The 24646-nt window shown below is 38.5% G+C and overlaps 1 protein-coding gene across 8 annotated transcripts in view; it reads right to left on the bottom strand.

The window, feature by feature from the left end:
- The window catches only part of ANKRD44 (ankyrin repeat domain 44), a 211517-nt gene that overhangs the window by 13524 nt on the left and 173347 nt on the right, over nt 1-24646 (bottom strand). For 6 of the 8 annotated variants that reach the window (XM_067470726.1, XM_060780951.2, XM_060780959.2 and 3 more), the window contains exons 15-25: nt 21779-21862; nt 19965-20076; nt 17630-17701; nt 11790-11991; nt 10503-10581; nt 8725-8842; nt 6503-6719; nt 5211-5298; nt 3239-3322; nt 2360-2505; nt 755-837 (exon numbers count right to left, since the gene is read on the bottom strand). In XM_067470726.1, the coding sequence (XP_067326827.1) occupies nt 755-837; nt 2360-2505; nt 3239-3322; nt 5211-5298; nt 6503-6719; nt 8725-8842; nt 10503-10581; nt 11790-11991; nt 17630-17701; nt 19965-20076; nt 21779-21862 (1285 nt within the window). The remainder of the gene's footprint in view (nt 1-754; nt 838-2359; nt 2506-3238; nt 3323-5210; nt 5299-6502; nt 6720-8724; nt 8843-10502; nt 10582-11789; nt 11992-17629; nt 17702-19964; nt 20077-21778; nt 21863-24646) is intronic. The other 2 variants (XM_060780978.2, XM_060780987.2) reach the window with 1 other exon arrangement.

Genomic DNA, 24646 nt, shown 5'->3' with positions numbered 1-24646 from the left:
CAACTCCCGAATGTCAAGGTCTATTTTTCCCAAACTCCAAACACTGTTCACATTTGGGTATATTGAGTATTCGTGCCAAGTTTAGTCCAGATCTATCATTGTTTGAGTCCACAGTGCTTTCTGGAGATAGGTGAACTACAACTCCCAAACTCAAGGCCAATTCTCACCTAACCCTTTCATTATTTTTTGCTGGTCATGGGTGTTCTGTGTGCCAAGTTTGGGTCAATTTCATCTCTGGTGGAGTTCAGAATGCTCTTTGATTATAGGTGAACTATAAATCCCAGCAACTACAACTCCCAAGATCCAGAGAATGAAAATACATCCTGCCTATCAGATATTTACAAGACAATTCGTAAAAGTAGCAAAATTCCAGTTATGAAGTAGCAACAAAAATAATTTTAGGGTTGGAGGTCACCACAACATGAGGAATTGTATTAAGGGGTCGCGGCGTTAGGAAGGTTGAGAAACACTGTTCTAGAGCATTCTCTCCTGACGTTTCGCCTACATCTATGGCAAGCATCCTCACTACCTCTGAGGTTGCTTGCCATAGATGCAGGTGAAACGTCAGGAGAGAATGCCTCTAGAACATGGCCATATAGCCCGAAAAAACCTACAACAACCCACTTTTTATATGTCTTTAATTTTATTGTTCTTTCCAATGGTGAGCTGTTGAAACTCCCAATTTTAGGGAATAAACAATATAAAGAAATATAACAATAATAACAATGACAGATGCAAATACTTTGAAACATACTTTACTGCTAGCCAAGTGCAAGCATGTATTCAAGTCCTTATCCTTCAAAGTTAAATCGGCCTTGGCGCTGTTCACCAAAAAATCTAGAAAATGCAAAAACAAAAATGCCAAATTAACTGCATTTCATTTTCATACAAGATAGCATATCTTGTGATAATAAATAATAACATTCGTGATAATAAATAATAATGTTTCAAAAACGTATTACACTATGAAACATGATTTTTGTTCCTGGATTATAAATGTCATTTCCTAATTGGTCCTATCATAAAACATGAAAAAGGTTTATTAAACTGCAAAAACCTTTGTTTTTCAGGATATCCTGCAGCACATAGTTTTTCAATGAAAATAATAATAATAATAATAATAATAATAATAATAATAATAATATACTTTATTTATATTCTGCTCTATATCCACAAGGGGATTCAGAGCAGATTACAGAATACATATATGGAAAACATTCAGTGCCATTATACAATTAACAACAAAGACAGACAGTACGCAGACAGAGGCAAAGGCTTCCCCCTTTTCATCTCCGGCATCTGGAGGCTGTGCTCAACTCCAGCCATGAGGAGATGTTCTTGTTCCATTTTCCATGCTGAGGAGCCTATTGTCCATGGACGCCTTCCTGATTGAATTGCCAGCATGTCTGCATGGGCGCCTTTTACCTCCCTGCCAAAGCGGTAGCTATTGATCTACTCACATTATTGTTTTCAAACTGCTAGGTAGGCAGAAGCTAAGGCTGATGGCGGGAGCTCACCCCGACCCGTGACTTTGAACTGCCAACTTTCTGGTCGGCATGATTTTCTGCAGCTGGCGGCTTAACCCGCTGTGCTGTATCTCATCAAGTCTCAACCAATTAAACATAGCTTGTGGCAGCCACAAAAACAAGGTTTCTGGAGTATAACAACTACTTTCAAAGTAAGTACCATGCAATTAAACAGGAAATAACACTTTCAAACCAGGAACAGGTTTCGTTACATAGTGTAATTGTTTATGGCTGAACTGTAAAGAAATAATACAACTACAAAATAAGTCAAATGTTGTTATATAGTGTCACAGAATGACACAGTTAAAGCTGATTATTAGTTGCACATTCACCTGGTGGCACTACAGTTCTTTTCCCACCCTTGAAAGCCACATAAATTGCCCTGTAAGTAGCAAGTTAAACTAAGCTATAGCAGTTTTCCGTGGCTCTTTTCTCGTTATCAAATAGAGTCGTGTGCAATTCAAAACCTTTCACAAGTATTTGTTATGAAATACAGGGTACTAAAATCTGCATTATCTATATCCAATAAAGCTAGACTATCTATAGATAAGGGTAAAGGTTTTCCCCTGACATTAAGTCCAGTCGTGCCCAACTCTGGGAGTTGGTGATCTCCATTTCTAAGCCGAAGAGCGGGCATTGTTCACAGACACCTCCCAGCTCATGTGGCCAGCATGACTGCACGGAGCACAGTTACCTTCCCCCCGGAGCGGTACCTATTGATCTACTCACATTTGCATGTTTTCGAACTGCTAGGCTGGCATATAGATATAGACTATCTATCGATGTGTAAAAAAGGTATTCATTTTGTCATTTCCCAGGAACCAACTACCTACCTACTGCCCCTACATGCCCTTTTTCAGCAGCCATTGTAAGTGGTGTTTTCCCTGAATTATCCACAGCATTGACTTGGGCGTTGTGGCTTAAAAGAAGCTGGAGGCATTCCACGTGATCAGAAAAGGCTGCCGCATGGAGTGGTGTCCTGAGAGGAAAAACAGTATGTTATAATTTTTTGAGTAATACAGCAACTTGGATTAACATGATATATTCCAATTCCACCTCTCTGTCCAGTACCCAAAATGGCAAATGAAACAACACACACGATACTTCACTATGTTTATTGCAAAACCCTTTCCCCCCAAAATAAAAACATGAAGTGTGTAACATAAAATGAAAACCTTAGATTCTGCAGCTACAGAATGTTAAATAAAATACTGAAGTGCTTAAGAATTGCCTAAAAACAGTGCTAACGGATGGCTAATACGTTCAAATAAGACTCCGTCCACATTGCCATATAATCTAGATCATCAAATCAGATAATCCACATTATCTGCTTTGAACTTGATTATATGAGTCTTCACTGCAATATAATCCAGTTCAAAGCAGGTAATCTGGATTTTATATGGCAGTGTAGAAGGGGCCTTAATGTTCTTCCCCAGAGAATGTTCATTCCAGTGGAAAATACTGTACATGAAGCAGAGTGAGATTTCTGGCAATGCTTTCTTTTTTTTTCCTATAGTTGACTCCATTACATAAATCTCATCTAAACAGTTGGGGAATGTTGAGGTACTCCATTTGTGTGAAAAGTATCTCTCTCTCCATGATACTGATAGCATTGAATCACAGACCACTCCACCAACAGACTAACACTAATACATGATCTCTAACTTGAAAACATTGCCAAGAAAAAACCTTCTTGCACAAGTAATTCATACCTTCCTTTGTCGTCTTTGCAATTGACAATGCCAGCACCAATAGTTCCAATGAGTAGTGATGCACAATTTTCATGATCATTGATTCTATTGAGAAAAAGAAGTTCATAAATTGAAATTTAGTCCACTTCCTTAGTCAAGTCATCCATGGTGTTTGTTTCATACCATACTTACAGCGCCTTTTCCCCATGGTTTACCCTACCGCTGCAACCAGCCTTTGGCATAACACCTAGGCTCTCAACTGGGATTTATACACACTCTTATCTATAGCATGGATTGCAAATTCAAAACATATACAACAACTTGCAGAAGCACTATTGCCACTTGCATTACAACCTAGAACTGAACTGGAGTGGTTACATAAGATCCTCAACACTGTAAAGGAGCAAAATATTTTTGTGGCATTTAATCAGAGGTTCCCAACATTTGGTCCTCCATTTGTTTTGGACTTCAACTCCCAGAAATCCCAGCCAGTTTACCAGATGTTAGGAATTGTGGGAGCTGAAGTCCCAAACAGCTGAAGAACCAAAGTCTGGAAACCACAGAGCTACATAAACAAAACCAGATTTGTGTGAATAGTTCCTTGGTCTTGCTGATGCTGTTTGTTTAGGTATGCGCTCCAGCAATCTCTGAGGCCTTTCAGAAATAAATGTATTTAAATCTTGAGATCATGAATTGCACACTATAGGACTCCATTCAATCATTTAAGGGCACCTTAGGAAGTAATGTGTCACACTGAGCTGTTTAGACATATCATAGCAAAGCAGGTGCCCACTTATGTAACTCATAAGTGCTAATTTGTTCCTTTTTTGAACTTAACTGTTGTGCCACAATAAAAATATATATTGAACTTTCACATTGTTTTGCATTTGATGCACGCCAAAGGGTACTAATAACATAGGATTGCTGTGAGTTTTCTGGACTGTATGGCCATATTCCAGAAGCATTCTCTTCTGATGTTTCACCCACATCTATGGTAGGCATCCTCAGAGGATGCCTACCATAGATGTGGGTGAAACGTCAGGAGAGAATGCTTCTGGAACATCACCATACAGCCCAGAAAACTCACAGCAACCCAGTGATCCCAGCCACGAAAGCCTTCAGTAACACAATTATATCGATTTCAGTCCAATACTACAAATTGCAGAAAAGCCAAAGGCGAGTATTTCTGTAACTGTAGTAGAGCTACTCACCTTGCATTTCTAGTGTGGGGGCAGCTAAAGCACATCCTTTCCCCATGCAATGTACCTGCTACTATTTATTTGTAAGTGTCTTAGCAAAAATAGTGGTGTCACTCCAATTACTGCTTATGGTATGGAGTCCTGCCCCTGACTTCAGTGGTAACTATGCAGAGGACTGCAGTACTGACATTTATGACTTTTCTGAATCCATTTCTGCTGGTAAGCAACGGTATTTAATTCTAGTTATTCGGGAGAGGGAGTAGGCAATGTTATCTAATACATTCCTGGCAAAAATAATGTTACTGTTTTTTCCCTGACTGAAAACACTAAAGCACAATTTAAAATTGGCAAAAAGGGTCAGGTAATAGTAGAGCTGACAATCAAAAATACATGAATTATGGTAGCGTGTTCTTCCTGACATGAGAACGCTACAATTATTTGGTGGATAATTTATTTGGTAAGGTAACACAATTAAATATTTATAAAACAAACAGATGAATTCAACAGAGGATTGTGATAACCTGCCATTCTTATTTCTTTTGTCCTCATAAACCTATATTCCTGAATTTGTCCACCACTTCCATGCATTCATACGGTGAAGCTATGATGTGAAAATTGTTTATTCCTAACAATTATTGGCTGTGGAGGCATTTGTAGACCAAATACATAAATGTGGAATATGAAGTCTTTAGAGAATTCTATTATTCCTAGTGTTTTTGTACTCCTGTACCACCGATTTCACATACAAATCAAACCACACAAAATAAAGATCGGACACTGACATTTCCACTTACACAGCACAGTGCAGCGGGGAGAAAAGGTTCCCACTAAAAGTTTGGAAAGGTTTCTGTTCCAAAAGTACCTCTATACAGCTTTCATTGCCTGTAAGGAATAACAGGTTTCATGTTACAAAAGCAAGAACGTACTTCTGGATTATTTATAACTGAAACAACCATAGGTTTTTAAATCCTTGTGCGTTACTGTTTACTGGTTATTGTTTATATGTGATTTATATTAATTGTATTGTATTTATTGTTTTTGTTTATTGCTTTTTGTTTTATTGATGTGCTGTTGGACTTGGCCTCATGTAAGCCACTCCAAGTCCCTTGGGGAGATGGTGGCGAGGTATAATGCAGATCAGGATTTGAACCTAGGATTCACACAGATTCAAGACCCTGAGTGCTGCATTGGTCACTCCAGTGCACAAATCAGTCTGAAATGCAGAGGTCTTTCCTAAACCCTGAAAACCTTTCACTAAAGCTTGGATTACATGCATGCAGCCCATGTACTTTATCACTAAAGTCTCTTCTAAACTGCTATATAATCCAGATTGTCTGCTTTGAACTGGATTATATGAATCTACACTGCCATATAATCAAGTTCAAAGCAGTTAATTTGGATTTGAAATGGCAATGCAGAAGGGGCCTAAGGTCCCTTTTACACTACCACATAATACAGATTATGAAAGAAGATAATCCACATTATCTCCTTAGAACTGGATTATGTGAGTCCACACTGCCCTATAATCCAGTTCAAAGCAGATAACCTGGATTTTATATGGCAGTGTAGAAGGGGCCTTAGTTATAGCTCTTCCTCCTTATTTTAATTATGATTATTATGATAATGATGCTTATGATGTTTATTTATACCCCACTTCTTTCTTCGCAAGGAGACACAAAGTGGCTTACATTAAAAGCATTTCCATACAATTATACAATTTAGAAATATACAAATTTACAAATATTAAGACAGAACTAAATATCACTAGTATTTTAAAAATTGGTTAAAATCTGTAAGAGTATATTCAAAACTAAAAACCACAACACCCCTAACTTGATCATAAAAATCTTTGTATATCTAGAGGTCAGAGAAGTTGCTTTTTGACTCCCAGAATCCTCTGCCTGCATGAGCTAAAAATTAGCATTTTCATTTTCTAATTATATTTATAGCACTTTCCTAGGAAGGTTACAAGAACCAGTGTGGTGCAGTAGTTTCAATGATGAACCAAAGTGTGTCATAAACTATTTTGAACCCCGACATCCCCACTATCCCTAATATCTGAAGCAAATATGAAACGAAAGATTACCATTATAAGAAGCCCAGTGTAACGGTGTGTAATTCTGATCGTCTCTAAAACTATCATCCTCTTCTGAAAGTGCCAACTGCAGTAATTCACTCAGCCACGTGGCATGCCCACGGGCCGCGGCGTAATGTAGAGGTGTCCGGCCTCTGGCATCCTTGCACAAAATCAATACTTCTTGTTCCAACAGCATCTGAATACATTCCTCATGGCCTGTCATAATCTGATTGCAAACACATGTACATTAAAATAACTGTAAAAGGAAGATTCATCGCAATGAAATGGTGTTATACATGTACATACAAGGTGAGAATAGCACATATCCAATCATAGATAGAATCACAGAATCTTCCTAATGTTCAGGTGGAATCTCCTTTCTTGTAGTTTGATGCCGTTGTTCTGTGTCCTAGTCTCCAGGGCAGCAGAAAACAAGCCTGCTCCCTCCTCTCTATGACTTCCCCTCACATATTTATACACAGCCATAATTTCTCCTTTTAGCTTTCTTTTCTGCAGGCTAAACATGCCCAGTACTTTAAGCTGTTTCTCATAGGGCTTGTTCTCCTGACGATGATTTTAGTCACCTTCCTCTGGACACATTCCGGCTGAGTCAACATCTCCCTTCAATGTTGATGCCCAGAATTGGACACATTGTGATTCCAAGTGTAGTCTGACCAAGACAGAATAGAGGGGTAGCATGACTTTCCTGGATCTAGACACTAGATTCCTATTTATGTAGGCCAAAATCCCATTTGCCTTTTAAGCTGCTGCATGACATTCCTGGCTCATGTTCAACTTGTTGTCTACGAGCACTAAGATCTTTTTCACACATACTGCTGTTGAGTCAGGCATCGTCCCCCATTCTGTTTCTTTGCATTTCATTTTTTTTCTGCCTACCTCATCACACTAGAGAATTAATCCACTTTAAATCGGATTTCTGCCTCCTGCAGAATTCTGGGATTTGTAGTTTAGGAAGGAGCCTTTAACATCCTCACTAAATGACAAACCCTAGACTTCTGCAGGAGGCAGAAACTGGATTTAAAGGGGATTTGTTCTGTAGTGTGATGAAGTCATAAGTGGAGTATCTTGCATCTGTCCCTGTTGAACTTCATTTTGTTTGCTTTGGCCCATCTCTCTATTCTGTTAAGATCGTTTTGAATTCTGCTCTCATCTTCTGGTGTATTGGCTATCCCTCCCAATTTGGTGTTGCTGCAAACTTGATGATCATGTCTTCTAACCCTTCATCTAAGTCATTAATAAAGATGTTGAACAGGACCGGGTCCAGGACGGAACCCTGCGGCACTCCGCTCGTCACTTCTTTCCAGGATGAAGAGGAAGCATTGGGGAGAATCACCCTCTGGGTTTGTCCGCTTAACCAATTACAGATCACCCCACTGTAGTTTTGCCTAGCTCACATGACTAGCTTGTTTGCCAGAAGGTCATGGGGGACCTTGTTGAATGTCTTACTGAAATCAAGATATGCTACATCCACAGCGTTCCCTGTATCTACAGGCGACAATTTTTATGCTTATATTTTGTTTATTAATCTTATGGTTATGTTGTTTTTACTCTGTATGTTTTATGATGTTGCTTGGGAACTGCTCTGAGTCCCCTTGGGGAAATGGAGCAGTATATAAATTATTATTATTATTATTATTATTATTATTATTATTATTATCCAGCTTGTAACTCTATCAGAGATCAGATCAGTCTGGCATGGCTTGTTTTTGATAAATCCACGTTGACTATTAGCAATGACCGCATTCCTTTCTAAGTGTTTGCAGACCACTTCCTTAATTATTTTTTCCACAATCTTTCCTGGTATCGGCAGGAGGTTGACCAGACGACAATAGTTTGGGTTGTCCTTTTTCCCCTTCTTGAAGATACGGACAACATCCAGATTAACACATCAGATAATCCATATTAGCTGACTTGAACTGGATTATATTACACTGCCATATAATCCAGTTCAAAGCAGATAATCCGGATTTTATATGGCAGTGTAGAAGGGACCTCAGATACTTTCAGTTCTTTTTATGGGTGCATCTAGAGCAGGGTTCTTCTTATGTTACTGCATAATAATCATTTTCTTTTGAATAACATGCCTTATATCTTCTTATATAGCTATCAATGGTTTTCAGTCCAATACAATAAAATCATAAGAGAAGAACATCAGTACAAAAGACATAGAGAAAAATTATAGGATAAGGTGTCCTAAAACCAACAGTTACCCCTCGATGTAAAGCAGTGCATCCCAGGACATCAGCTGCATCTACAGATGCTTCTTTTTCAAGTAACAAGGAAACGGCATCGATGTGCCCATAAGCCACAGCCAGCATCAGTGGAGTCCTACAAAATGAGAGACAGTCGTAATTTTATATTCCAGCCCTGTTATCTATTATTTTCTCTAGACTTCACAACTATATTCCCACCCACTTATTACCTGTGCATTACAAATTCAAAACACTTTATTTGCATTTGATCCTTTCCTCCCATTTTCTCAACAATTTCTGGTATTTCTGCTTTGGCCAGTTTAGCGAGTCCATATGTTTTTCACTGTGAGACTTAAGGTGAATATGGCTTTCACTATCAGAGACAATATGCTTTTTACATGTAATTAATCCATTTCCTACGAGACAAACGTTAAAGAACACAGAATGCCACTTCCAACTTGAAGCTGTTTGAAGACTGCAGCTATCATGTAAGAAATAGAAGCAGCTGTATTATATATTTTGTATTTAGTTTGTAGTCCCCGTAGAACTAATCTTACACTATGTAATGCGATTTTTGTTCCTGGGTTATAAATGTCATTTCCTAATTGGGTTTAGCATAGAAACATGGAAAAAATGTATTAAACGGCAATGTCATGGGACATCCTGCAGCACATTTTGCTCCAGTTTTTCAATGAACAAACCATTGAAAAACCAACTGAACATAGTCTCAACCAATTCAACATAACAACAACAACAACAAAAACAACAACAACTGGTGGGATCACAAGCTGGAAAAAGTTACAGAGAATGAACATGCCAAACTCCTCTGGATTCTGCTGTGGACTCATCTTGTTGTGTTTCAAATAATAATAATAATCTTTATTTATACCCCGCCACCATCTCCCCAACGGGGACTCAGGGCAGCTAACATGAGGCCAAGCCCAAAAATACAATACAGCACAATAAAATACAGAATGCAGACAACAAAAAATTATATTAGAAAATACTTACAGTAGCAAAATAAAATAAATAAAGCAAATTAACACAATATTAAATCGAACAGAATAGTTTGTGGCAGCCACAAAAACAAGATTTCTGAATTACAACAACTACTTTCAAACTAAGCACCACACAATTGAATAGGAAATAACACTTTCAAACCAGGAATAGATTTTTTTCAAAGTGTATTACATAGTGTTATATGATTGCACATTATTGACCATCGAATTGCTGCACTTTGTGTGTGTGTGTGTGTGTGTGTGTGTGTGTGTGTCAGGAGCAACTTGAGAAACTGCAAGAACATTGCCCAGGGGACGCCCAAATGTTTTATCTTGTGAGAGACTTCTCTCATGTCCCTGCATGAGAAGCAGGAGCTGACAGGCGGGAGCTCACCCCACTTCCTGGATTCAAACCACTGACCTTTTGGTCAGCAGTCCTGCCAGCACCCATTGCACCACTAGGAGCTCCTTTAAAGCCAGCACTTTCAATCAGAATTTTCAATCACAATCATGATTGTGAAGTTGTCTATGCATGGACTGCTGGAAGAGGTAGCTATTTCCATTGAACACCTCTCCCTTTTGACCCTAGTCTCCATCTTTAGCACTATGAGCAACAGAGTTGACAAAACAGACATCTGATTGGCATCAAATGAGTGAGAAACGTTTTCCTGTGCATCTAAAAATGACCAATTCTGAATTGGATAAAAGAGTCCTGCGTTCAAACCTAAATACCAGTGTTCAAGGTATTCCCAAAGGCAATAATGTTAACATAAGCATATGAAATCAAATTGAACTTACTGTCCTTTGGCATCTGTCACATCAGGATTATCTGCTACTTCTAATAAAAGCCGTAAACATGGTGTATGTCCGTTGATGACTACAAAGGAAAAAAATAAACAAAGAATATTTGGGCATGCAAGACTAGAGTGATAAAGATGCTCTCTCCTAAGCATTTTTATGCTCACATCCTTACAAAGAAATTGGAAGTTTTGCAATTTTTCAAACAAATAGATTTGCCTTCCTGGGCCACTAGGAGGTGGCTTTGATCAACAACAACAAACTCACAAAAACATTTATTTAACCATTAAAAAAATCATTTTGTCCTCTGTGGTGGTCTGATAAAGCTCCAAATATTGTGTAAATGCCCTCCACATCTCTTAGATATCATCTTTGGGCATTTTTAAATGTTTTTGAATATTTACATAAAACTGCAATTTAAGATAAGACTGTCCAACTCTGATTAAACCATTATTCTAACCTTCTTCAATGTAAATGTGCTTACGTCACCTTTCAATAATACTAGAGTAAAATAATACATGTAATAAAAAGAATGATAGAGTAAAATAAATTAAAATTATGGAATTGTAATAACAGTAATAATAAAGTAAAATAATAAATGTAATAATAATAACAATAACAATAGAGTAAAACAATAACTGTAATATAATAATAAATAGAGTAAAATAATAAATGTAATAATTATAATAATACTAATAACAAAGTCAAATGATAAATAACTCTGACTCGAATGTAAGCCAAGGGGAACTTTCTCAATCTAAAAAAGGGGCTGAAAAACTCAGCTTATACTCAAGTATATACGCTACTCAAATATGGCCATAACCTATTACACTTGTATTAACAAATATCCATATATTATTCAGTCAGCAGAGGTCTCTGTCAAGACCATGCTGAGGTAGTGCAGTTATCAATATAAAAAACTGCATTTCTTCTGTCTGTTTGAAGATAAGCACATCACAGAAACAGAAGTAAACATTCAATGATAACCCAAAGCACAGAAAAAAATAGAAATGCCTACAATCAATTCTAAATGTACTAGTGTAAATACAGAATTAATGCTCTTGGAAAGGGTTAAGAAGTGATGCAAGAAATAATGACATTTAGGAGTGGGTGATAATGTCAAGGACAAAGATTTCCACTTTAGGGAACAAAGCGGTTGTCAATCTATTCTACCCAGATATGATTATCTTCAGTTAAAGTACTGGCCCATCTCTCATACTCCACACCACCTAAACATGTTCTTGTCTCTTCTGCATTAAATTTCTTTGCACTGCAAGGGAAACTTGCCTGAGGCATGAAGTGGGGTTCGCTGGGTGACATGATCTTTGACGGTAACGGAAGCACCCTGGTTGATAAGAGCTTCAACACATTCAGCGTGTCCTTTAAATGCAGCAAGGTCCAAGGCAGTACGTCCTTTTTCGTCTTTGATGTCCAGATCTACCAGAGACTGAAGGAGCACCTCCAAGGCTTGGTGATGACCATTGTAGGCCTAGAAGTCAAAACCAGACACTTAGCACCTTACTAGTCATTTCATCCCAGGAGCCTTACCTCTATTGTAATTACAATTGAACAGAAAAGAGAGTTCATGATGCTGATGTGCTTTTCCCTTGTTTTTAAAAGCTGAAGCACCAATTTAAAGCGTGTATAGTATTTATTACACCAGAATAAATTGTTATATTTACAGCTCACCCATCCTCTCAAATGTGGCATTGTTACAAAATGTAATGCAAAATTATTGGAGTGCAATCACTAATAACCCTAAAAATAACTTTTAAAAAAGGAGTTAAACCGAAACATTAGAAGAATTGCATCTTCTATTCCAAAATTAACCGTAGTGTACTTTAGCTCATTAATTTACTCTCACAACACTTTAACACAGTGGTTCCCAACCCCTTTTTGACTAGGGACCACTTGACCAGGGACCACTCTCCAGCATAAGTACCGAAAGGGTTATGAATCAGTTTTTGGTCAACTTTTGATTTGGTTTGGTTATTTGGGGAGTTGATTCAGAAAATTGGATTGGATAGACCACATCAACTCTCATTTCTGATTCAGAACGTATGCCACCAAGTAGTCGCCATCTGCTCACTCACAGAAAACCATATATAATAATCTAAAACTGATGTGTAGTAGTAATCTTTCGTGGGTAGCCGCTCCCCTCCTGACATCCCCATTGCCTCGGCACTATAAGAGGGTTTCACGGGACCTGACACTCTCATTGTAGGATAGAGAGGCTGCAGACCATATTTTTGTTCCTGCACACCACTGGTGGTCCATGGACCATAGTTTGAAAACCACTGCTTCAACATTGCATTAGTATGCATGTCTATTTAGACATAACCTGTCTGCAATGTCCAATTTAGTTTACTCCCTAGTAAGTATATTTCAACTACAGTATAAAGGCCCCTTCTACACTGCCATAAAATACAGATTACCAGAACAGATAATCCACATTATCTGCTTTGAACTCGATTATATAAGTCTACACTGCCATATAATCCAGTTCAAAGTAGATAATCTGGATTTTATATGGCAGTGTAGATGGGCCTAAAAGGAGCTATTCCTTTATACCAAGGGTCCTCAAACTAAGGCCCAGGGGTCGGATACGGCCCTCCAAGGTCATTTACCTGGCCTTCGCTCAGGGTCAACCTAAGTCTGAAATGACTTGAAAGCACACAACAATAACAACATCCCTATCTCATCAGCCAGGCCCACACTCCCCACTGAAATAGTAATAAGTTTATATTTGTTAAAATTGTTCTTCGTTTTAATTATTGTATTGTTTTAAGTGTTTTTGCACTACAAATAAGATATGTGCAGTGTCCATAGGAATTCATTCGTTGTTTTTTTCAAATTATAATCCTGCCCTCCAACAGTTTGAGGGATTGTGACTTGGCACTCTGTTTAAAGAGTTTGAAGACCCCTGCTTTATACAGTAGACACATAGTTAGGGATTGGTAGATGCAAGATACATGTAGTTTCTGGTTTTGGGGTTTTTTGGGGGGTTTTTTAGAATTACTATTAAAAATAGACCCAACTAATACTATACCCCATAGCATAGCATATAATAAATTCTGTATTGGTTCAATTTTAATATTGAAATACAGTAATTAAAAGAAAATTAAGACAAATAGACAAGCATAACTTAATGTAACATATTTGGGTCATTCTATGTATATATCCATAGAATGACTGGAATTAAGTCAGCTTTTGGAATTTGTCTTTGGGTCTCAATAATAACAATTCTACACTGTAGACCCAAACACTCAAATTGCTCTTCCTGGAATTTGTACTAAGAACGTAATTTTCACAGTTAAAAATTACAATCCAAAATCCACTGAGAATTAAAAAGTTTAATTAATCTCCCTGGAGGTGCAACAACCCATTAATGTTAATGAGAACAGAAATGCAGGAGGCTTATAGATTGCCCTCTGGCTCAAACCTTATACAAGTTCCATTTTTGGTATCTTTTTTGTGAGACAGAATATTAATGTTCACAAGATTAAGATTCAAGTAAGTGACTAAAAGCATATGGAAGTAAAAACCAGGTGCAATAATACATCAGAATATTAAAGATGTTCATTGTATTAAAACAGATCACACTGTTATCTCTGCTATGGGTTAATTTCTATTCTAGGTGGAGTTAAATAAAGAGCTCTATAAATATACAGGCTCTGATGCATTGAAGATGTCTGCTTTTGCTGATCCTTAAGGTCCCATCTATACTGCCATATAAAATCCAAATTATTTTCTGCAAAATATGAATTTTGTATATTAACAAGTGTGGGGAGAAAGCTGGGATACAAACAGAATAAATAATTGTTTTCATCACACAAGTATCTTGTTTTGTATCACTTTCCCCATTTCTTTCCAGAAATCCTGTATAATGAAATCAATCACTGGCTATGGATCCATATGTAGCTAAAATGGGTCTCAAGAAAGAGGCATCAGCAAAGTTGTGGAGATATCACAATTTGCTGAAATACAGTGTTTTTTGTTTTTTTTTAAACCCTCAATGGGTGAGAAAACTGTCCAGAAGAGACTGAACATACTCAGTGTCCATCAGATGCTGACTAAGGAGTAATGGAATTGGATATTTTGGAAGAGGATATGGCTGCTGGGCACCCAAAATAGGAATACTCTACGTTACAAAATCCTACTTATAGATAAAGTATGTGGCTCTTGCCAGCTGCCTTTTTGGACTGTGAAACAGAGACTCCTTTTTAAAAAATGAACATTTTGAGTGAGATAACTTGGTGTGGAGCCTCCCTGGAGAAAAGTTTTAATTAGATAGCTGCCTAAAATATTTAATCTTAAACACTGTTATTAAGAAATAAATCTCCTAGAGTAGAGTGGGGATTACTGTCCATTAATCATGCAGAGAGGACTCCAGAGTACAGACTGGGATTTGTCTCAGTAGTGGAATCAGTTCACCAAAGGTTCAGCTGAAAGGCTTTTCATATACAGTGATATTTTGACTTAAGAGTTTAATAATGTTCCGTGACTGAGATCTTAACTCAAACTGCAAACTGAGCTCTTAACTCAAAGCAAATTTTCCCACTGAAATGCTATTAATCTGTTCTGCCTCTCAAAAACCACACCCATTTTTGCTCTATGTTTTTAAACCAGAAAAATTTTTATAAATAAAAATACTTTATAAATAAAAATAATGTATAAAATGTACTTTTAAGAAAACATAAATCATCACACCTCCAAACCTGATGGGATAGCCCGGAAAAACCTACAACAACCCAGTGATGGGAGGTTGTCTGTGCCTCTTTTCCCACCAATCAATGCCTCCCACTTCACAAATTCTTATTTTAGCTCTTTTCTTCATCCTGATCTTGGATGCTAAGCTGGGTCAACCCTGGTCTGAACTAGGATGGGAGTCCACACAAGGGTCCCAGTTGCAGGAGGAGGTAATGTTACAGAGCAAGGAACTGGCAAAAGGTATTATTATTATTATTATTATTATTATTATTATTATTATTATACTTTATTTGTACCCCGCTAGCATCTCCCAAAGGACTCAATGCGGCTTACAAAGGCCAATGCCTCAAACAACAACAACAGACAACAACAATATAATACAAGCAAATTAAAAACATAAGCAATAAGAACAACAAAACATTACACTATTACACAATAAAACCAGGGCCGGGCCAATGAAGGGTACAGGTTAAAAGTGCTGGGTGTAAGAGGTGATATGTTGGGATTCTGGCCAAGTGCAATGTGCAGAGAGTCTTAAGCTCTAATAAAGTGCTTCTGGGATGTAGTGCTAGAGGTTATCCTATTCCGGAAAGGAACATCGGAATAGCCAAGTCTTCAAGTTCTTCCTAAAGACTGCCAGCGTGGGTGCTAGTCTAATGTCTTTGGGGAAGGTGTTCCAAAGTTGGAGGGGGGCAACCACAGAGAAGGCCCTGTCCCTCGTCCCCACCAAACGAGCCTGCGACGCAGGTGGAATCGTGAGCAGGGCCTCTCCAGATGAACGGAGGGAGTGCGTGGGTTTATATACGGAGATGCGGTCACACAGGTAGGCAGGTCCCAAACCGTTTAGGGCTTTGTAGGTAAGCACCTGCACCTTGAATTGGGCTTGGTAGGTAAACGGCAGCCAATGGAGCTCCTTAAACAGGAGGGTTGACCTCTCTCTTGCTCCCGCCTCAATAAGCCATTACCTCCCAGCTTGCCTCTCTCCCTCCATTCTTACTCTTCAGCTCTGCCCTCAATGGCCATGCCATCAGCCTTTTATTTTCTCCATCCCTCCCCTGAAAAGGGAAAAGTGGGGTGATGCATGTGTGCATGCTCATAGAGCTCACACAAAGGCCTCCTCATACTGGCGAGGTTAAGGGGAGAAGAAGTGCTGGCCCTGCCTCTTGAGAAGTCCTCGTTCAGTCCCCATGTTGTTTGTGGGTGAAGGATGTGGCAGCAGTGCTACTGCTGCTGCCCTGGCCCTCCCATGGCTAGCTCGTAACTCAAAGCTTGCTCGTAATTCAGAGCAAAAAAGAACTGATCCATGGTTTGTATCTCAAAAACTCGCAAGTTAGGTTGCTCTTAAGTCGAGGTTTCACTGTATATTGAGACAAGTAACAGTTTCTTCTCTCATTAACATGAAAGACCATACCTCTATATACAAACAAATCCAAGATTTAAGATCTACAAGGGATGGTTTTCATTCAATCCCACCATCTTTGCAGACGCACTTTTGTGAGGGCTCAAGAGAGAGCCTTCTCTGTGGTTGATGCCAGGATGAAGAACTCACTTCCACAAGAGGTCCACTTTTCTTTTTATTCAGCCAGACCTTTTAATTTTAATTAAGGAGCAATTGTTTTGTGTAAGGTGTTGTGCTGCATTTTTGTGGACATTATTTTTTAAAATAAATTTTACATGTTTTAAAAAATTAAGCATTTCTTTAAAAATAACATTGTTGCTTAATTCTTTTTAAACTCTTGTAAACTAACATTTTCTTCAGTCTTTTTAAATTATTGTAAGCTGCCTTGAAATCCCATCTTGGAATTTCAATCAATCACACTGAAACACAGGCCCCTGCCACAGAGCTGTATAAAATCTCACATTATCCACGTTGAATTGGTAATATAGCAGTGTGGACTCAAATAACCCAGTTCAAAGCAGATATTGTGAGTTGTCTGCCTTGATATTCTGAGTTATATGGCTGTGTGGAAGGTCCTATGGCCCCCTTCCACACAGCAGAATAAAACCCTATATTATCTGCTTTGAACTGGGATATATGGCAGTGTGGACTCAAATAACCCCGTTCAAGGCAGATACTGTGAGTTGTCTGCCTTGATATTCTGAGTTATATGGTTGTGTGGAAGGGCCCACAGATCTCTGCTTTCATCACACCAAGTTCTAAAACCTCTTTTTAAGGGGCCCTACATTTCACCTGAGTTGAATGGAAGTTAAGAAGAACCCTGAAAGATGTACTTAACAGAGAGCAGGATTAACAGCTGGAGAGTCTAGGATTTATATCTTCACTTAGACCCTGACATCGCTAAGCTGGCTCATAAGAGAGAAAAAATTGAGTTAAATACATTTTAAAATTATTTTACCAGAGACAACTCAAATATGCATATTTGAGTTAGATAGCTGAACTAAATCCGTGTACTTACGGCTAAGTGCAAAGGGCTTTTGGTAGCTGATGAATCTGATTCTTCAAAAACATTGCTGGTTTTTTCCAGAAGCTAAAATAAAAGAAAGAAGTTATAGAATTTTGTATCTCAATGGAAGGAAAATGTTAGGTCCATCTTCTGCCAACCTAGCAGTTTGAAAACATGCAAATGTGAGTAGATCAATAGGAACTGCTTCCGCAAGAAGCCGGCCACATGACTAGGAGGTGTCTACGGACAACACCGGCTCTTTGGCTTAGAAATTAAGATGAGCACCACTGCCCAGAGTTGGACACAAATAGACTTAATGTCAAGGGGAAACCTTTACCTTTACTTTAACTATAGGTAGAGAGGTGTGTGACTCAAGCATGTGTCACTCCTTTTTCTTTTGTGACATGTTATTTAAGGTGTTGCAACTGCCTTATTTATTTCTCAGACTACATGATATTTGGCAAACAAAGTCTTGTCAATGTACTTATTAAAATGAAGTGCAGTAATAACAAAAGGAGACTTGTGAAAATATGACAAGGGATGTGATAATTTTGAGTATCATTGCTTCCTTCCCTACTGAGGAACAACAAATTTTGAGGTTGTCTCATTTCTGCAAAAATATGTGTCACTAAGTCTATTTTTTCTTAATGAAAATTAATGTTCATATCACAGCACTATACTCTTCAAGGATTGTTATGGGGGACTTCAGTGTATACATTAATGTGAGTGCTTGAAGGAAAACTGATAACTGAAGGGCCGGAGGTTTAGCACAGCTGGTATATCATCAGCAACTACAAGATCTATCAACTGAAAGGTTGCAAGTTCAAAACCCCGGGTCAGCATGAGCGGCTGACCATCAGCCCTGCTCACTGTTTACCTAAGCAGTTCGAAAACAGCTTTAGTTGTAATTAGAGAAATTAGGTACTGCTGAAAACGGGGGAGGTGTTTTACAATGCCATAAAGAAAAAGAAGATCAGAAAACGCTGGAATGAGGAAGTCCTGACGGCTCTTCATCATAGAGGATGGAGAGACAGCACCCCTGTGGACTCGAGCCCAACCGTCCATGGCATTGAAACAACACCTCCTTCTGTACCGTCTGTCTGTGTACTGTCTATACAAACAGCATTGAATGTTTGCCTTCTATGTGTACTTGTGATCCACCTTGATTCCCCTTCGGGGTGAGAAGGGCAGAATATAAATAAAGTGTTGTTGTTGTTGTTGTTGTTGTTTCTGTTCCAGAAAGCGTGAATGCTGGAGTGCATAGCCCAGAAACAATTTTATATGGCAAAAAAGAACCATATAATTTTTTATATATGGTACTGGGAAAACATGGCTAACATGCTGGGCCATTTTTAAGGGTCAAGAAAATGAATGCTGTCAACAAGAACCTTCTAGGAAAGAGGATTGCCTCTTCTAATGACACTAAAATGATGGCAGCAAATATTGCCCATGATCATTAACAAATGACCATGTCCCATCCAACACGTAATTACTGCATATCCTTTAGGCTCTGTATCTTCTGACTGATGCCAATTCAGCTGAAATTTACTATGAGAATGCCTTCTGAATGTGTAGCTGTTCTGTTAATTCTGGTGCAGATGAAAGTGAAAATATGTGGGCTATATTTCTCCACATTTTCTGTTGCTACACAAGCTAAATTTTGCCACATCTCAAAGAACTACAATTATACTACATATTTAGAGTTAGGATCAGTCCCTGCCATCGTGACTTAAGAAAAGATGTTTTTAAAACATATTTTCAGTGTAGATGTCTAATTTGCTCACAGTGCTTTCAATATCAGCTTACAGCTCAATCTGTAGTGTACTTGTCTACTCAGAAGTATCTCCTCTGAATTCAATGGGACTATGGCGCAGTGGGTTAAACCCTTGTGCCGACAGGACTGAAGACCGACAGGTCGCAGGTTCAAATTCGGGGAGAGCACGGATGAGCTCCGTCTATCAGCTCCAGCTCCTCATGTGGGGACATGAGAGAAGCCTCCCATAAGGATGATAAAACATCAAAACATTCAGGGGTCCCCTGGGCAATGTCCTTGCAGACGGCCAATTCTCTCACACCAGAAGCGACTTGCAGTTTCTCAAGTTGCTCCTGACACGACAAAAAAATTGGGACTATATCCTGGCTAGATATATACAGGACTGCAGCCCTGATGTGGGGCTTTTTATGTCTGTATTCTCTATGTTTTTATGCAATCTTTGTTGTTTGATTTGTTGTTCATCCCTTGTTGTAGGAAAGGCAATACCAACTTACTACTGCTAACAATGAAACACTTCTGCAACATCATGACCATGTCAGATTGTATCCCGAAGGAACATTTTAACCCACTCACCAGTTCCAAACACTGTCTGTGTCCATAAGCAGCAGCATAATGCACTGTATTGTATCCATCTTTATCCTGGATGGATGGGTTAGCTTCATTTTGAAGAAGGAATTCTAGACACCTGAGGATTATTGAAAAGGATAAATGAATGATTGTGCCATCTGGATGTGTATGATGATTAATGGCAAGATAAACATTTGGTGTTGTTACATGCCCTGAAGTCTCCCGATTTATGGTGACTCTAAGCTGAAACTCTAGAGGCAGGCCCCAAGTTACAAACAAGATAGATTCTGTAGGTTTGCTCTTTTGGATAGTATCAGGAAGGTTCAACACCCCTGCGGTGTTTGTTTTGCTGTCTGTGTCTCTGTTTAGAAGATTTTGCCACATTTTTTCTCCCTGTCGAATTTTTTAAAAATTGGCTTGTTGTGGAAACAAGGACTGGAGATAAAGCTTCATTGGGGACCCCTTCTCCCCATGATAACTCTTCCAGGAGTGAATTTTCCTTCCGATGGTAGATTTCTCTCTCTTCCTGTTGTCTCACCTCCGTTCTTAACTATGAGTAGTTTGTAAATCGGATGTTTGTAACTCAGGGACTGCCAGTATAGTGTTTTCTTGGCAAACTGTTCCGAGCCAGTTTGCCTTTGTCTTCTTCTGAGGCTGAGATAATGTGACTTATCCTAAGTCAGCCAATGGATTTCTATGGCCAAGCTGTGATTCAAATCCTGTTCTCCAAAGTTTTAAGTTCAATGTTCAAACTATTACACCACACTTCGCATGAATATTTACTGGAATAAAAATGCTACTTTAAAGGCTATGTTTTTTATTGTGTACGTAACAAAATGTTGTGCCATCTACATATCGGCATTTGTTAACCATGTTCATTGCAGATTTTCATAGAAACTGGCCAACTAAGTTTGAAATGGTGTGGTTGCAATATGAGTCATTTAGAGTAATTCAATCATGCTTTTGCTGTTTGCTTTAGAACCTACAAACCATTTCTACAGAAGCGCTAGCAGCTTTTAATTTTTTTAATTTTATGCATAATGAAGACAGTAAAGATTGTATATTTTAGCTGTTCTCAGTCGCATCTATCTATCTATCTATCTATCTATCTATCTATCTATCTATCTAACCTCTAGACTAAATATACAAGAAGGACAGTTTCCTATACAGCCCCATGGGCACCAAAGGAGACGTGCTTCAGAGACAGAAAAAGTAGCAGAGGAAAAGTATCTGAAACAGTGACATTAGACTGACATTTCAGTCCCAGCCCTAAATATTATTGCTAGTAGCCTGTATTTCTTTGTGCAAATTTATTTCGCCATGTTACAATATCTCAAGAGGAAAGAGATGCAATGTTATTTCCACTGTCATTACTTTTAACGCCACCCTCACCCCTCTCTCTCTACACACACACGCACATACATATACTACTTCATGGTTGCCTGATATAGAAATAACAGCTACAACACCAACAATCATAATAGAATAAACACTAGCTATAGATAATCAAATCTGGAAAGGACAAGCATACCTCACAGCATAATACCACAGTGCATATGACTTAAAGACTACAGTATACTATATTCAAAATGCACCAAAATACTATAGCAGCAGCTAGCATGGAAACAGAAATAGTAAGCAGACACAGACACACAAACATACCCCCAACAAACCAGAAGTTAGCCTATCACAATCTCAGTTGCTTTATGCCACAGTGCAGCGAGTGAGCAAACCAAGGAAGGCACAGAACTGCAACCCACAGAAGCGGAAGCATTATGTACAGCAATGGAGCCAAATTGCTATATGGACACTGAACTTACAATGCGGCTTCTTTTTCCTTCATCTCATTGGCTCTTTCAAGTTCTTCAGCATTTCCATGGGTGTTACCCAAAACATTCTTTCTTCTTAACATAAAGGACAGAAAAATGCAACTCATTTTGAAAATGGACACTTCACAGATTCTCTGCCACCCATGATTTTCACTTGCACTTAGCACTGCTGCCTGAAATACCGCTTAAAAATCAGTGTTTGAACTGCAAAGAGGAAAGGAGCCACATCAAGCATCCAGAAATGGAAAGAACTGTCACAACAAGGTATATCTTCAGTGTACATCTGAACATCAAAAGAAACTATGACATTTCTGGACAATGTGGGTCTTCCAAAATGCCGTAAAGAAGGGCAAGTTCCTGCATTACAGCTTCTTAGTTTTTGCTAGTTGGTTTGTTTCCATATCTACTCACTCCTTTCTTTTAGTGAACTGTTAGTGATTTCTTCAACCTACACTATGGCTCTTCCAAATGTTTTTTTTTTTTAAGAACTAAGAGTGCAGTTTTTCATTCCAATATGTCTCAGCATTAAAAAAAAATCTATAAGAAAGTGGGGATGCCGCTAGTCTCAAGAAAGAGCCCAGGACAACAGATATATTGCTTGGATATTTATTTTAAAAATCTCTTGATACAGATGTCCCACCTAGATGAGCGCTATTCATGCTTAACATTGACTGCTCACTGGGGCAATGGACATGGATACATTACTATTCCTCACACTAATAGAACTATGGTTCCACTTTGGCTGCCATTACTTCAACTGATGGGATCTTCTTCGTTTGTTCAGAGGCAACAGAGGAGCCCCTTCTACACTGCCAAATAATATCCAGACTATCTTCCTTGAACTAGATTAGATGGCAATACAGATTCATATAATCCAACTGAAATCAGATAATCTGATTTATCTGCTTTGATAATTTGGATTATATGGGGGTGTGGATCCAGCCTGAAAGAGTCCTCTCTCAATATTCAATCCCAAGTTCCCATGGCATGTTGCCATATCAGATAAATTTGGATCATAGTGTTTTAACTATATAATATAAAAGGGCCTCTCTGCCACCAGAGTGTTACCAATGGTCTTCTCCACCACTGGTCTTCTCCACCTATGGTATTCTCTATCAAGTAAAGCCCCAATATGCACTCCCCAGTTTACGTTGGATGTGGCTCCACTAGTACATTCCTACCACGTACGTTGCACATAGTTACAACAACTCTATTCTGGCAGCTCTAAAGGGTGGGGGAACGGGGACAGCTGCAAACACAGAAACAGTTGCAGTTACATCTCATTTGGTATAGGTGCATTCCAGCACTACTATATTTTTTGTGTGGAGGACTGTCAGTGATGTCTGGACATATTATCTAGTCTTCAAAATCCCATGCAACATTTCTTTTACTTGGCTACAGCTGACTCCCAGTTATGCTGGGAGCATGCATGTGTAAGTGCATGTACAACATCACTGCGCAAGTACATCTAGGTGGTAACCAAAAAGATCAGGCCGATTAATTCCTCCCAAGTCTTTTAATTTATATGCACATGGATCCTGCATTAATGAATTTGATACTCTTCTATGGTCAAGTATCTGTACTCAAGCACAAAATATGGCTTAAGGGATCTTCTTAAGGACAGCCGTGATTTCTCATTCATTCCGTTGACTCCTTTCATTGTGCTTCCTTCAATGACCATAACTTTTCTGATCTTAGGCAATGGTCTCAACATCTACACTATTCAAATCCTCTCATTAGAGAAAACAATCATTTGACCACATTTGTGGATTAAGCATTTACAGATTCGACTATTTGCAGATGACTGTATTTTACAACCACCTCTACTGTTGTTCTATATGTGATCGAAGAAATATGTTCTCTCTAGGTATTTCTAGGTCCTTCAACACAACTCTGTGATGAACATCTGTTCAGAAGTTGTCAACAGAAGCATGCTGGGGATCTAGAAATGCCTGGAGAAGAGTACTCTCAGGTAAAAAAAAACCAGTAGCATTCACAATTTTTATTTATATTCACATTTTCTTCATTTTCATGGGAATTCTGCACTCCTAATATGCATGAAAGTTGAAGGTTGACTGTATAAAATAATTTCACATGGCAGCTTAATTGGCTGTAGATTATCCATGCAAAACCAATAGTGGGGCAGTGGGGCAGGATGCGTCAATCTAGTCATGACCTACCTCATCAAAATCTAAAAGATGCTCTGAACATCTCAATCATTGCATGTTTTCTAAAGTGCCATGATAAACATGTTATTACCATGTTGCCCCCTGAGAAAAAGCCGGGTTGTATAATTGTTTTCCCCAAAACAACCTGATATCCCTTGTATCACTTATATCCCTTCAAACTGTTTAATTTAAATTTGCACCCAAAATTATTAGTTGTTTAACATGTTGTTTTTCTCATAAAATTTAGGCCATCATGGCTTTACAATATGTTATACACACAGTGATGCATACAGGTACATGCAGGGAGCATTATACCATATATTGATACTTGGAAGCACAGTCTAGCAGAAAGTGTGCAGCAGGAGACAAAGTTCCTAGGTTTTACTCAATGCACAGTTAACAGTAACATAAACAGCCCATATATCCTTGTTTGAGGTACAATTTTTATTTCCCACCTATTATATTATCCTACTCATCCAGCTCCTTCCTACCAGCAAGCTGCAAAAGACTCCACTGGGTCCTTGTTCTGCTCATCAAACTATGGCCCCTTCTACACTGACATATAAAATCCAGAATATCTGATTTGAACTGGATTATATGGCAGTGTAGACTCATATAATCTAGTTCAAAGCAGATAATGTGGATGATCTGCTTTGATATACTTGATTATATGGTAGTGTAGAAGAGGCCT

The sequence above is a fragment of the Anolis sagrei genome, chromosome 1 (assembly GCF_037176765.1).
Source record: "Anolis sagrei isolate rAnoSag1 chromosome 1, rAnoSag1.mat, whole genome shotgun sequence".
Taxonomy (NCBI): Eukaryota; Metazoa; Chordata; class Lepidosauria; order Squamata; family Dactyloidae; genus Anolis; species Anolis sagrei.
The sequence above is the reverse complement of the archived record's forward strand: the minus strand, read 5'-3'. Positions and strand labels throughout refer to the sequence as shown.